This window comes from Colletotrichum navitas (genome assembly GCF_030913465.1).
Source record: "Colletotrichum navitas strain CBS 125086 chromosome Unknown LY79scaffold_103, whole genome shotgun sequence".
Taxonomy (NCBI): Eukaryota; Fungi; Ascomycota; class Sordariomycetes; order Glomerellales; family Glomerellaceae; genus Colletotrichum; species Colletotrichum navitas.
Window position 1 is genome coordinate 50,147 of NW_026850649.1, and position 12,957 is coordinate 63,103.

The 12,957-nt window shown below is 58.1% G+C and overlaps 7 protein-coding genes across 7 annotated transcripts; 5 read left to right on the plus strand and 2 right to left on the minus strand.

Moving 5' to 3' along the window:
- Positions 1–89: 89 nt before the first annotated feature.
- Positions 90–708, plus strand: LY79DRAFT_569596 (uncharacterized protein). Its single transcript, XM_060559065.1, has one exon. It carries the CDS (start codon positions 408–410, stop codon positions 585–587), a length of 180 nt encoding a protein of 59 aa, XP_060408593.1. The 5' UTR covers positions 90–407; the 3' UTR covers positions 588–708.
- Positions 709–1,229: 521 nt separating this feature from the next.
- LY79DRAFT_42037 (uncharacterized protein) lies at positions 1,230–2,450 on the plus strand. Its single transcript, XM_060553154.1, has one exon. The coding sequence runs from the start codon at positions 1,472–1,474 to the stop codon at positions 2,360–2,362; it is 891 nt and encodes a 296-aa protein (XP_060408594.1). The 5' UTR covers positions 1,230–1,471; the 3' UTR covers positions 2,363–2,450.
- On the plus strand, positions 2,451–4,362 carry LY79DRAFT_41990 (vacuolar import and degradation protein). The gene is made up of 4 exons (XM_060553152.1): positions 2,451–3,147; positions 3,203–3,353; positions 3,423–3,780; positions 3,887–4,362. The coding sequence occupies exons 1-4, from the start codon at positions 2,539–2,541 to the stop codon at positions 3,951–3,953; spliced, it is 1,185 nt and encodes a 394-aa protein (XP_060408595.1). The 5' UTR covers positions 2,451–2,538; the 3' UTR covers positions 3,954–4,362.
- Positions 4,219–6,701, minus strand: LY79DRAFT_42033 (S-adenosyl-L-methionine-dependent methyltransferase). The gene is made up of 5 exons (XM_060553153.1): positions 6,580–6,701; positions 6,231–6,515; positions 5,027–5,874; positions 4,745–4,950; positions 4,219–4,559 (listed from the first exon to the last, which is right to left on the minus strand). The coding sequence occupies exons 2-5, from the start codon at positions 6,342–6,344 to the stop codon at positions 4,393–4,395; spliced, it is 1,335 nt and encodes a 444-aa protein (XP_060408596.1). The 5' UTR covers positions 6,345–6,515; positions 6,580–6,701; the 3' UTR covers positions 4,219–4,392.
- A 162-nt stretch (positions 6,702–6,863) lies between these two features.
- On the plus strand, positions 6,864–8,341 carry LY79DRAFT_42073 (ribonuclease P 40kDa subunit). Its single transcript, XM_060553155.1, has 5 exons — positions 6,864–7,161; positions 7,215–7,359; positions 7,410–7,574; positions 7,640–7,768; positions 7,826–8,341. Exons 1-5 carry the CDS (start codon positions 7,018–7,020, stop codon positions 8,320–8,322), a joined length of 1,080 nt encoding a protein of 359 aa, XP_060408597.1. The 5' UTR covers positions 6,864–7,017; the 3' UTR covers positions 8,323–8,341.
- A 19-nt stretch (positions 8,342–8,360) lies between these two features.
- Positions 8,361–9,068, minus strand: LY79DRAFT_673969 (ankyrin repeat-containing protein; the record flags this gene model as incomplete). Its single annotated transcript, XM_060564238.1, has 1 exon — positions 8,361–9,068. One exon carries the CDS (start codon positions 9,066–9,068, stop codon positions 8,361–8,363), a length of 708 nt encoding a protein of 235 aa, XP_060408598.1.
- Positions 9,069–9,891: 823 nt separating this feature from the next.
- On the plus strand, positions 9,892–12,443 carry LY79DRAFT_526743 (fungal tRNA ligase adenylyltransferase; the record flags this gene model as incomplete). The annotated part of the gene is made up of 2 exons (XM_060555866.1): positions 9,892–12,105; positions 12,192–12,443. The coding sequence occupies 2 exons, from the start codon at positions 9,892–9,894 to the stop codon at positions 12,441–12,443; spliced, it is 2,466 nt and encodes an 821-aa protein (XP_060408599.1).
- Positions 12,444–12,957: the final 514 nt, after the last annotated feature.

The following is a 12,957-nucleotide window of genomic DNA, read 5'->3' on the forward strand; positions in this document are numbered from 1 at the left end:
TTGAAGGGGAGAGAGAGGGGGGAAACGGGCGCTGGAAGAGCCCGCAAGCCCGACCACGGGAAGCCTTGACCTCGTTTTCCCTCGAGAAGAGGGAAGATGATACGATTACAGAAGGCGGAAAAGAGGAGGGCGGCAGGTTACGGGGCACTCACACACACACATACATACACACAATGCCTCCCACAGAAGGGCAGTGACAGGTAGTGTGGCTTCGGGCTATAAGACGTATGGCGGGTGTGGTGGGTGCGACGGGGTACGGTGGGTGTTCATCGACAGCCGCGACAGGCGAGTGGGAGACACAGTGGCTGTGACTGTTACAGACAGTGAGTACGGCCTAAGACGAGTTTCGACAATTGATGGAGCATGAGCATGAGCATGAACATACCTAGGTATGTGTGAATGTAAGCATGAGCCTTGGATTGCGTGCGAGCAAGGTGAGTGAGTTGGCGGGGCTAACGAATCAGATGCCCAGCGCCACAAGAGTCGAGGCCGTTGGATTCCCCATGAGTGATGCGTTTTCAGCGTCCCTGCGACGCTTGCGGCCCGGCAGCCTGTTCCTCCAAGCCACTAGATGGCGACCACAGTGAAATGCTGCCAGCTAGAAGCTAATTACCTCGGCGTACCGTGTGCGAGCAAGCGTGCGAGACAAGCATGGCCGAGTTAGCGCAACCTTCATATTAGTGTGTAACAGCATCGAGGCGCCAAAAGCGACAGCAATGACGGCACTGAGGGAAAGGAGACTGAAGAATGAAGAAAGAAGGGGGGGGGGGGGCAAAAACCGCCGTGCGTCGGGCGAGTTTTTTTGTTTTTTTTTCCAGCGCAAAAGTGGCACATGCTGGGGGGACCCTTCCAACGTGGCTAGCGGTAAACGAAGCGTGTCTCCGCGTCCGCACGGGCCTATCTGTCGCTGTCCATCTGTCACTGCTGGATGTGGCTGTTGGCTTGACTTTTCTGCCTTCCTTCCCTGTACGCAGTAAGTAGGCTGTATGTGTGTGTGTGTGTGTGTGTGTGTGTGTGTGTGTGTGTGTGTGTGTGTCAGTCTGCCTGTCTGCCTTCGGATTGATTGCGAAGGTGGGGAGGGCATGCAGGCGTCATCGGCTGCAATGCATCCATCGACTGCACCCCCCAATGCGCAACGTCCCATTTCATGTAGCATTCCGTATGGTGTAGGTGGTCCTCGCCTTACACTCTCACCTTATACTCGTCCTGCATTTGTTCCTAAACGGCGCCGGACGTTGTAAATGGCAACCGAGCATTTCACCATGTTCAATTCACTTACACGACAATAGTCTTGTGGTAGGTAGACTTGCTACACAACATCCATCTATACCTAACAACCTACATGCCTATTCAACAAGATTTCCTCAGGTAAAGAACCCGAAAGTATCTTCCTCGTACTCATCAGGTCTGTCCATGCCTGTGACTGAGTAAACCCAATCAAACGCGATACAGGTCCATCCCGTCCCATCCCATGCCTCCCCGTCCCTCGTCCCAGACCATCCCCGTCACCCCCATTTTCTCTCATTCCTACCTACTTAGGTACGTACGTGTATTCCCCCCGTTCCACGCTTCCGACGAGTACATTACCTGCTTGAGTATCCGTAGTACCTTAGGTATATGTATCCCGTGCGTCCTATACCATACCTCCCTACCTCAGTTACCTAACTCTGCTCCTCTTGTACACGTATGGGCGCATCCGTCTCCCTTCCCTTTCCCCCAATCCCAATCTCAATCCTCACACCCCCCCCCGGTCCCATTTTCCATTCCTTGGTCGCCATCTCTACCATTCCAACCGCTGCCGTTACTGCTCCTGCTACTGCTGCGGGCAACCCTTCCATTTCATCTTCCACACCCAGTCTGCCTCGACCGGCTTCTCCTCCCTCACATCACTCATCCCGCCCTGCATTCGATATTCCCTCAACTCCAGAGAGCTTCGTCTCGCCTTCCGTCTATACTTCCAACTACTCCAACTTTGATTCCGGCTTCGACCTCGGCCTCGACCTCGGCTTCGATTTGCTCCCATCAACAAAACTTCTCACCACCCGCTGCGTTCCCGCCATCATATTCTACTGCGGATATCCGGGGTAGTATTTTCCCGACCAATACGGATAAATACCATACCTTTCCTCGAGTCCCCCCCGCTTGGCAGGCCTGTCACTTTTATAGTCTGCCTGCTTGCAAACATACAGTAAGTACTTGGTGTCTTGGGTCATCCATTGCTCCAAGTGGTCTGAATCACCTCTCCTCGCAACCTCTCGACCGAGCCTTCCCTCGAGCACGCGATCGCACACAAGCGAGTCCGCCGACGAACTCGCGACATCGCCTGTCACCCCAAACGCCAGTCAGCACTCTCTTTGCTTGAACTCAAAGATACTCTCGCCACCCCACCCTTGTTATCATCATTGCGGGGCCCTCTTCTTCACCCCCTGCTGGCGGTAAAGCCGCAGCCGTTCCCGGTCGACGCGACCGAACCCCATCGCCCGACATCTCCACCGCTGCACTCCACGACACACGACCTCCAACTTCCTCTCGCCCAACATGCCGACGCCTTCATCCAATCCTCCTTCCAACCCACATCCTCCCCGATCCCATACTTTCTCGACATGTCCTGAGGACAGCAGCTCAATACCCCCGCAACGCAGCTGGCGCCCGCCGACCGATGCAAGCCACGGCCCTTCCGAGATGGATGCCCATCACGACGATCGCATGGACGAGGACGGATCACCCTTCCCCCGAAGCGACCTGATTTCAGACGACTTCAGGACCCCGTATTTACACCCCCTCAGGGGCCTGATGTCACAGGCCAGGGGCATGAGCACAGAGGCCATTCTCGACGATGAGCACACCTCTGCTGCGTCCTCCTCCCGATCCACCACCATGTCGCCGAGGCCGCAGTCGGGCGACACCGCTCACTCGTCACCGGCGATCGATACGGAATCGTTCAAGCATACGGAATCCGATGACGAGAGCCACTTGGTTGGCGAGAGGCTAAGGACGTCCCGAGGGGACGATGCCAGACGGCGTGACCCTAGACTATCGCCGACGTCGACGCACGACGACAACAAGGATGTGGAGTTCGACGCCAATGACTTGTGGGAAGAGGAGCTGATGGCGCCGTCGATGGGCTCGGATTTTTCCAACATGCGGGTAAGCAAATCCAGCAACACAGGTGTATTGCATCAATGATTAACGTTCCAACTAGATCATTCCATCAACAGCGTCGTCCTTTTTGCGACCTGGAAGCAAGTTCCACGGAACGCAACAATCCGAACGGCAGGTGTACGACGTGCAGGTTGAAATTAAGCACGTCGATCTCAGGGAATCGTTTCTTTGCGGATACCTGCGAATTCAAGGTGAGGAACAGCTAGCTTTCCCGGCCGTCGTGTAACCGTTTGCTAAACCCTATACTTATGCGCGTGCAGGCCTCACCGAAGACCACCCCACATTGACAACGTACTTCGAGGGTGAGATCATCGGCACGAAATACAGCTTTATTACCAACCATGAGACTTGGGGCGCCACCGACAAGATCGACCTTAACCACTGGGCAAAGTTCAACGCCTTCCGCCCGTTCCAAAAGCAGGCGCGCAAGGGCCCGGTCGTGATCCGTGACGTCGCACAACGCGAGAACATCTTCATGCGGTGGAAGGAACATTTCCTCGTCCCCGATCACCGGGTGCGCACCATTTCCGGCGCGAGTTTCGAGGGCTTCTACTACATCTGTTTCAACCAGGTCAAAGGGGAAGTGAGTGGAATCTACTTCCACTCAAAGAGCGAAAAGTATGTACCGCCGCACAATGCATCAAGATACCCCAACCCTTTTCTTGGCCCTGCTTGCTTTTTCCCATTTTTCTTCTTCCTTCTGTCCGCTAACGACCGGCACCAGGTTTCAGCAGCTTGAGCTCAAGCACGTGGAGGATAGGGGCTGCTTTGGCGCTATGGAATTCAGATGAGACCCTGACACCAGGTCGCATTGGGAAGAAATGAAGGAAGAGGGGACGGGGGCTCGGCCGGCCATAGAGGCACCGAGCGCGATAACAAACATTATGCGGCGCGCCGGAGTATAACCTGGTTGGGACGCATGAGGCTTTTTGGTTTTATTCTATTTTTGCAAATGATATCAAATGATGATGATGCCTTGGTACGCCTTGGGTATCAGTAGGGATAATTCAATGCCTGGCGACGGCACGGAGGATCACGATACCTAGGTACAGAACGAGAGAAGGAGACGAGCGTGTGGTGGCACACATACATGCACTCAAACCGCATCTACATTATTTCTTATCAGGCGGAGGCAAAGCATCAACAATGAACGGGGCACCGACTTTATTCTGCTGTACATGGCTTTGGGTGGAGGTATATTTTTTTCTTGATTACCATTCTCCTATGCTTCTATGACTGGGGTTCTTCTTTTTCGAACTTGGTGAAGTAACCCTTTCGGAAAGGATTCAGTTCATCTGCTGTTGTTCCCTCCACAACGGTGCGCTTATAGGCGGCCAGCCTTTCAGGGTCGACCTGGCTGTCGGGGATGCGCCGGTACGTGATGAGTCTACGAGACCCTTTGGAGGGTGGGTAAAGAGATCGACCGGTCAGCAAGAAAGGATCCAACGAAAGCAACGTGTGCAGGATGATGGAACAGGGAGTGTTGGGGAAGGCAGCCGGGCCTGGGTAGCAGAGGTACAGGTAGGGGCAGCAGTTCCGCAAGGAGGAAGAAGAGGAAGAAGAAGAGGAAGAAAACACTTACATTTGTTGAAGGGCTGCACGCACGTGATGACGATGTCGAGGCGAGGGTGCTGCGGCGTGGGGATCTCCTGGTCCTCGTCGTTGGCCGTGGGCATCCAGAAGGAGAGGCGGCCGCCGTCGACGAGGGTGTCGGAGGCGAATTGGAGGATGTCGTCGAGCATGGCGAGGAAGCTGTACGGCTTCTTGGGGGCGATGAAGTCTCCCGACCTGTGCGTCTTGTTAGCAGGCCGAGAGGCCAGTGCGAGTCGGCAAGGGAGGGAGCGAGGGGAGGTCGTTGACTCACTTGTAGCGCTGCTTCCCAGCCTCGACGACCCACGGCGTCTTCTCCGGGTCCCGGCACCCCAGCACCCTCAGGCCCTCCCGCACACCGTAGGGCGGGTCGCACACGATGCCGTCGAGCCACCTGCTCCTCCGGACGGGGGTGTTCGTCAGGTCGGCGGTCCAGAACTCGCCTATGCGGTCGAGGAGGCCGTACTGGGCAAAGTTGCCTCGGACGCTGCGGTTGCCGCCGGCGCCGCGGATACTGCGGCCGTCGATATCGCTGCCGAAGGCGAGGGCGCCGAAGTGGGCGCAGGCGATGGGGAATGAGCCGGTTCCGACGAAGGGGTCGTAGAAGAGGCGGCCCGGGGCGGCGTGGGCGAGGTTGGCGGTGACGAGGGCGAGCTCAGCGTCCATTGAGGTAGTACTAATATACCCGCGCTTCTTGAGGTCGTAGCGGAGGCCGAGGTGGCGGGCGCCGGCAGCGAGGTGGCGGCCGAGATGGACGCGCTTGGGGCGGGCGCCGTGGAGGTCCCAGTCCTCAAAGATGGTGAGCTCGAGCTCGGGGGACTTTAGGTCGATGCCCCCGCGCAGGGGGAGGTAGCGGAAGCTGTTGATAAGGGCGACGAAGTCGGCATGCGGGCGGGTGGTCTGGTAGGAGTCGAGGGAGAATTTGAAGCGGGCTGCGGCAACGGAGGGCCAGTCGAAGGAAGTGGGCCCAGGGGCGTCGAGAGAGGACTTGACGGCCTCGTGGAGGGCATCGTGAGAGGGCGCCGAAGCGATGAGGCGGTGGATCGACTGGGTCAGGAGGGAGCGGGCGATGAGGCGCGGGGCGTCGGAGGGGGAGGGGAGGGTGATTATGCAGAAGGGGGACTGTGGTCGTGTTAGCCGGGCCGGAGGTCGTCTGTCGCGGTGTTGTTTTGTGAGATGGTGTGAGAATTGCGATTGCGATGATGAGGAAAGGGGGTTGACGGGTCAGGGGTGAGAGGTGAGGAGTGAGGCTCGTGAAAGAAAGTCATTAGAAGAGCATGCGAGTGAGAGAGAGCAAGTGCTTGTTGGTATTCCGTAACCCGACATTCGAAGTACAAGACAACAGAAAACGTGATTGGATTGTTCCATGATTTACAGATGCGAAAACAACCGTTTTCAAGCAGCCATTTGTAATGCTCGAACAAATCCAGGGCTCACTCAAGACCGCCCAGAAACGTATGTAACAGAAGAAAACTCACATCAGGGCTGTACTCGATGACCTTCATGTCGATCCCCTCGAGGTCGGCGAGAGCCTGCAGCTCCGGGAGCCGGAAGGACTCATGGGCCTGGGAGAAGCGCACGAGGTACTCCATCGCGGGCTCCTCGTCGTCGTCGTCGTCGGCGGCGTCTTCGTCGCCGCGCTAAGCCGTGTACTCGGGCAACGGGGGGGTGAGAGGAGGGGCAATCGATAAAGAAAAAATCCTGGTTTAGAGCGCGGGGTGGGCGAAAAGTGCCCCTCGTTTTGCGCTGTGTATGTATTTGGTCTGTTTGGCGTGTTAGCCAAGATGCACGCACTCAATCCTCTGGCTTCATTCTCGTTCGACTCACGATGCTCAATTAGAATCCTTCCAACCTATAATGACTTCAGAGCTTCACCATCTCAATTCTAGTGATGGTATGAGAGGAGTTTGTTTGCCTTGCGTAATCGTAGTCGTCTCCCGCTGACTCGGCGGGTTTGTGTGTGGGCTTTAAGGCGCTGCCAGAGGCGGCATTGTCGCAGGGCCACAGCCATATGCGCGCACGCCCGGGTGCGCGAAGCGATGGCGGCAGCAGGCGGCACAAGGCAGGGGTCGCACCAGCAAAGCGGGTACATCTCTCAACGGCTGGCGTACGACTAGCGGATCCAGATGCCATTTCTCGATTTTGCCATGTCGAGCTCGCTCTCTATCTCTCTTTCCCGTATCGGCTTGGACTTTAAAATCAACCGGCGAAAGCGACGACAGTCTGTGTTGGCCGAGAACGTGGTCAACGTGAAAGAAAAACGCCATGCTGTCGCTCCCTGCTCCAAGCGTCTACCAGGCGCCGAAATGCTTCGTCACGTACGGCACCATGGCCCACGTCGAGCCCAAGCAGCTGCCCACCAAGGGCAAGCCGTGGGCGCCTATCTTGGCCCAGGGGTTCAACCACAAGGTTCGTTTTCATGCTATACATGCTGTGCGACGATTTCTGACTGACATCTGCAGGTCGACCTCATCCTGCCTCAGGAGTGTTATGAAGCCGTCCACCAAAAGCTGGTTGAGGAGCTCGCAGCGCCCACGTTCCACCGTGTCATCATGACTCTCGGCCAGGTGCTGAACGGGGCATTCTTCAACGAGTACATCAAGAAAGGTCGGTTGCGCGTCACGGGCGTAGCGTTGCACGGCGGCTGACCCCAACAGGCAACGTCCTCATGCTCTCCGAGGGCAGGACAACCGTGGAAAACGTCTTCTCCCTCCGCGAGGGTCTGCTCACCATGTACCTCGACAAAGAGACGTACGAGCGCGCCGGCCTGGTGGGGAAGCCTCACGGTGTCAAGGGCAAGAGAGGCATGAAGCCGAGATGGGGTGAGTGGACATGTGTCTCTTCACTGCCATCCGCAGTACAGTACTGACCCCTCGCCCCTTTTTAGTTGTGAGCTACCAGTTGCGAGACCCGTCCATGTTTCACGGCAAAAAGGGTTTCGACAGGCTCCTCTACGCATGCAAAAACGTCCTCAACACGCCCGTGACGTGGTTATTCTGCAATGCGACAACTACTGGTAAGCCGTCGCCAGGCGCGCTCTATTCTACTAGTAGCTAATTCTAACATTGTCCAGCGCCGTCGCCGGACCCCTTGGACCAGTACTTCCCGACTAGGTACACCTGCAACCCCAACCTCGTGGCCGACATGCATGTCCAAACGGCACCGCTGGCAGTCCCCAGCGAAATCATCCAGAACGGCGACAGACCCAGCCTCGAGGACTTTGCCACAGAGACGTACGAGTGGCTGTCTCTCATCCGTCTGCAGAGCCCCCGCGTCGAGGCCGGAGACAGCATCGACCCGTACCTCTCACGCTACCAGGTCCCCGGCGACGGCGACGCCCCGTCACATTCGAGAGTCTGCAAGATCACGTGGCAGGGCTTCTTTACTCCGGAGTGGGTGCGTGGCGTCCTCATCAACGCCCTCGTCGCCCTGCCCTCGCGGACCTGGGTCTTTCTCAGCGCGACCTCCTTCTCCAAGGGCATGGCCGGCGACAGCGCCGAGGTCGCGTTCCTCCGCCCGCCTGCGTCTCCCGGCCACTACTTGTTTTGGGAAATCAAAGGCGACGAGTAATTAAAAAAAAATAGCTTCTCTTTTTCCTTGTTCGGCCTCTAAGCCTGCTTTTGGCGCACGCTACGCTCATCGCCCAAGCCCTGGTCGAGAATGGCATCCTCGACGAGACGACGAAGCTCGGCCTGGCCCTCGGGGGTGTGGAAGTCCTCCCTCTCTGCCAGCTGTTCTATCCGGCGCTTGAACTCGGGATCGACCTCTTCGGGGACCTCGTCGACCTGGTCCATAGTGCCGAGCGTCACGGCGAGGCCCTCCGGGACGGGTGGCATCTCGACGGGCGGCGCGGCGGTGTCGGCGGTTGTAATGGGTTTGGCGTTGCCCTCGGTAGTGCCAGCTGAAGCGGCGGCGGCAGCAGCAGTGGCGTCGGCGGTCCGTTGGGATTCGACGCCCTTGAGGTACTCGGCGACTTCAGGATAGTCGGCCTCGGCCTCGATCTTCTGGCTGGCGGTGATGCCGTCGGCGCCCTTGGTGGCTATGTCAGCGCCGAGCTCCTCGACAAGGCACTTGGCCGCATCGACGGTCTCGACGACGAACAGCGCCGTCTCGTCGTCCTCGTCCCTCAGGTCGACGTTGACTCCGAATTCCCGGACCAGGGCGCGCAGGAGTTCCAGGTGGTTGTAGCTTGCGGCGGCGTGGACGAGCGAGTAACCGTGCTCATCCTGGCCCGAGGCGATGGCGGGGTTCTCACGGAGCAGCGTGAGCAGGGCCGCGGGGTTGTCGGCGGCGAGGAGGTACGGATTGGGCCCCATTGTTGGTTCGGTGGCTTTGGTGTCTGGGTGCTCGAGGGATCAAGGGGGTTCGTATCTGGTAGAAAGTTGAGAATTGAGGCCAAATTCGACAGTGGCGCAGTTGGATGGTGTCTGAGCTTGAAAACCGGTCGGCGTTCGACGGATGCGATGCGATGCGATGCGATGCCAGTGGGAAATTTTCTGCCATGCGGGGGGGGGGGAGCTTCCGGCCCTGGCCTGGCGCACAACCCCCCGCCAAAACCATCCCACCGCCTTTCTATTAGAGACAAGTGCCCTGGAACCAGCTCGACTGTGCCCCTCCAAGGCTTAGGTAGCCTAATCTGTCGAGCAACGCCACTTTATCTGATCACCCTACAAACGCAGCAGCAATAGCAGCAGGTAGAAGCTCGCACCCCTCCCCCTTGTGTTCAGAAGCCGGTGTGACTGACTTTGCTTGCTCATTCTCACCGACGACTCTTTTTTCTCCATTTCTTGGTTGAGGCCGCTCGAGACGGATCCAACAGGAGCTGGTGAAGTGACTCACTCCCCCCCCGTCTGTGCCCCTGTGTCCCGGTGTAGTTCGATATATCTCGGGTTAGGCTGCAATCCTTTCAACAACAAAAACATCGTCTCAACCTCCAAAGGCCAATCGATATTCGAGTGAGACCACCGCCGCCACACACACCCTTTTCTCTCTTCAGATAGAGAAGACGGACAGCAAACAGACAACAGCCACGCTTGTCTGCCCTTCTCCATGTCCATTGCCCGCCGGGCTCTCTTCTTCACTACTAGACTATCTCCACTCACTCTTCCAGCCACAAAATCTCACATCCTCTCCAGAACCATGGCAACAACAATAGCGGCAGAGGGGGCCATGCCCAAGGCCCCCTACGTCCCCCAGGACGTCGAGAAGGTCGCCAGCATGGTGCGCGCGCTGGACGGCGCGAAGAAGTTCAGCAAATCCAAGGGCGGGGGCTTCTCCTGCAAGAAAACGTCGTTCGACGTAAAGACTTCTCAGGACGGCGTCGTTGTCGACTCGTGGAAGATGCAGGAGTGGGATTACAAGAGGCAGGGCCTGCCCACGTACGCCCGGGGCCTCTTCACAACAAAGAACCGCCTCAACGAGCCCGAAATCGTGGTGCGCGGCTACGACAAGTTCTTCAACGTTGGCGAGGTGCACAAGACCAAGTGGGAGAACATCCTCGCCCGCACAAAGGGGCCTTACGAGCTCACTCTCAAGGAGAACGGCTGCATCATCTTCATCTCCGGCCTCGAGGACGGATCCCTCTTGGTCTGCAGCAAGCACTCCACAGGAGAGAGGGGCGACTCGGAGATCAGCCATGCCATAGCCGGAGAGCGCATGATCGAGAAGCAGCTGGCTGCCCTGGGCAAGACGAAGGAGGACCTGGCGAGGGAGCTGCGGGATCGCAACGCGACGGCGGTGGCCGAGCTGTGCGACGACTCCTTTGAGGAGCACATCCTCGAGTACGGCCCAGACAAGGCAGGTCTGTACATCCATGGCATCAACTTGAACCTCCCCGAGTTTGTCACCTACCCCAGCGCCCTGGTCCAGAGCTTTGGCGACGCCTGGGGCTTCAAGCAGGTGGGTCTGATCATCATGGACGACGTCAACGAGGTCAAGTCCTTCCTCGAGGGGGTGGCCGAGACGGGCGCCTACGGCGACCGCGACGTCGAGGGCTTCGTCATCCGCTGCAAGGAGAGCCACGCCCCCGAGTCGGAGCCTTACCGAGACTGGTTCTTCAAGTACAAGTTCGAGGAGCCCTACCTCATGTACCGCCAGTGGAGAGAGTGCACAAAGGCCATGATCACGGGGAAGCCGCCGCGCTACAAGAAGCACGTCAAGATCACCGAGGAGTACCTCCTGTACGCCCGCCGGCGTCTGCAGGCCGATAAAGAACTCGCCAAGCTCTACCAACAAAACCACGGCATCATCGCGCTGCGCAACGACTTCCTCGCCTTCAAGAACATCAAGGGCTCCGACGCCGCCAACCTCGAGCTCGAGGAGCCGGCCAACGTCGACAACGACGTCGCCCGGGACGTCATTCTCGTGCCCATCGCCACCATTGGCTGTGGCAAGACCACCATCGCCGTCGCCCTGCAGCACCTCTTTAACTGGGGCCACATTCAGAACGACAACATCTCGGGCAAGGGCCGGCCGCCGCGCTTCACCAAGGCCGTCCTCGACCTGCTCAAGGAGCACCCCGTCGTCATCGCCGACCGCAACAATGCCCAGAAGCACGAGCGTAAACAGATCCTCAACGACGTCAAGGCGCAACACCAGACGGCCCGCCTCGTCGCGCTCTACTTCGCCCTTGACGAAAGCAACATCAAAGAGGTCCGCCGTATCACCCAGGAGCGCGTCCTTGCCCGCGGCGACAACCACCAGACGATCCACGCCGCCACGGACGCCAAAAAGTTCCTCGACGTCATGGAGGGCTTCATCAGCCGCTTCGAGTCCCTCGCCGCCTTCTCGCCGCCCGACAACGGCTTCGACAACGTCATCCAGCTCGACCCCACCGCCAACAGCCGCGAGAACCTCGAAAAGGTCATCACGGACCTCCACAAAATGTACCCGAGCCTCGTCCCCGAAGTGCCGCCCGCCGAGCGCCTCGACGAGGCCATCCAGTCGGCCTTTGTGGAGTATAAGCCCGAGTTCAAGCACAACATCCCCGACCGCGGCCCCCGCAAGGACAAACCGGCCCAGGGGCCCCAGCAGCAGGGCGGCAAGCAGAAGAAGAAGAAGCCTCTCGAGTACATGTCGGTCGACGTCCCCGCCAACGAGGTCCGTGGCGTGCTCGACGGCGCCTTTAACAAGGCCGGCCTGCCCACCTCGCGCTTCTACAAGCAGCTCCTCCAGACCCGCCGTGTGCAGCCAAGGTTCCACGTCACCCTGATGCACCGCGCCAGCTCCAAAGACGACCCGAACCTGTGGTCAAAATACCTGTCCCTCCACGCCGACGTCGAGAAGCAGGCTGGTGGGAGCCAGGAGCCAGCCAGCGCCCTGCCACTGGGCGAATGCTCCGTCGAGCTGGAGAGAGTAAGCAACGCCCCCCCCCCCCCTTTTTTTTTTTAAGAAAAAATCCTGTATAGGTAGACGAACAAACCTAACTTGTCGCCTTATAGGTGGTATTCGACGATCGCATCATGTCCATCGTCGTGCGCCTCGTCGACCCCTCGGGGCAGTGGAAGTGCACCAACAACGTCGCGCACATAACTGTCGGCACGCGCGACGACTCGGTCAAGCCCAAGGAGAGCAACGACCTCCTCGCCCGCTGGCTTGACAAGGGTACCGGCGCCGACACGGGCATCTACGAGGTCGTCTTCGACACCAAGCCCGTCCTGCAGGGGACCGTCCAGGGTGTGCTCTCGCGGTAGAGAGAGGGGCCGGGGATGGGGAACTCTAGGGGGGTCAAAAAGGGAACAGGCACGCGGCGGAACGTAGGCCGTCGCGGGAAGATCATCCATACAGGGTCCGTGGGTCGAAGTCATTTTACAACGGGATGGAAATGAGGTGCGCATGGTGTAGGTGCAAGACCAGGCGCTTGCTTGCCCTTGCTTTGGAGTTGGAGGAGGGTAGCATTTTCCAAGGTCTGGCAGGTGGTTTATCTTTCCAGATGGAAAAAAAAAAAGTTGTGGTTTGAGCATTAGCTAGAGCTAGGGGGTGTTCACTTGATGGACGACATTGAAACGGGTTCCCCCTCCTATTCGTCCGCACATGCTCACAATAACATCGTGTTACTAAACGATGGCATTGGCACATTATGGGCGTAGAGGTCTGTCTAATTAGGCATTCGTGGTGTTTCTCCATTTTTCAAGTTGGCTAGCTGGCAATGACACTGGCGCAAATTTGTTCTCCAACTAGTTTGTTCCTATCGACCCGCACAATGGC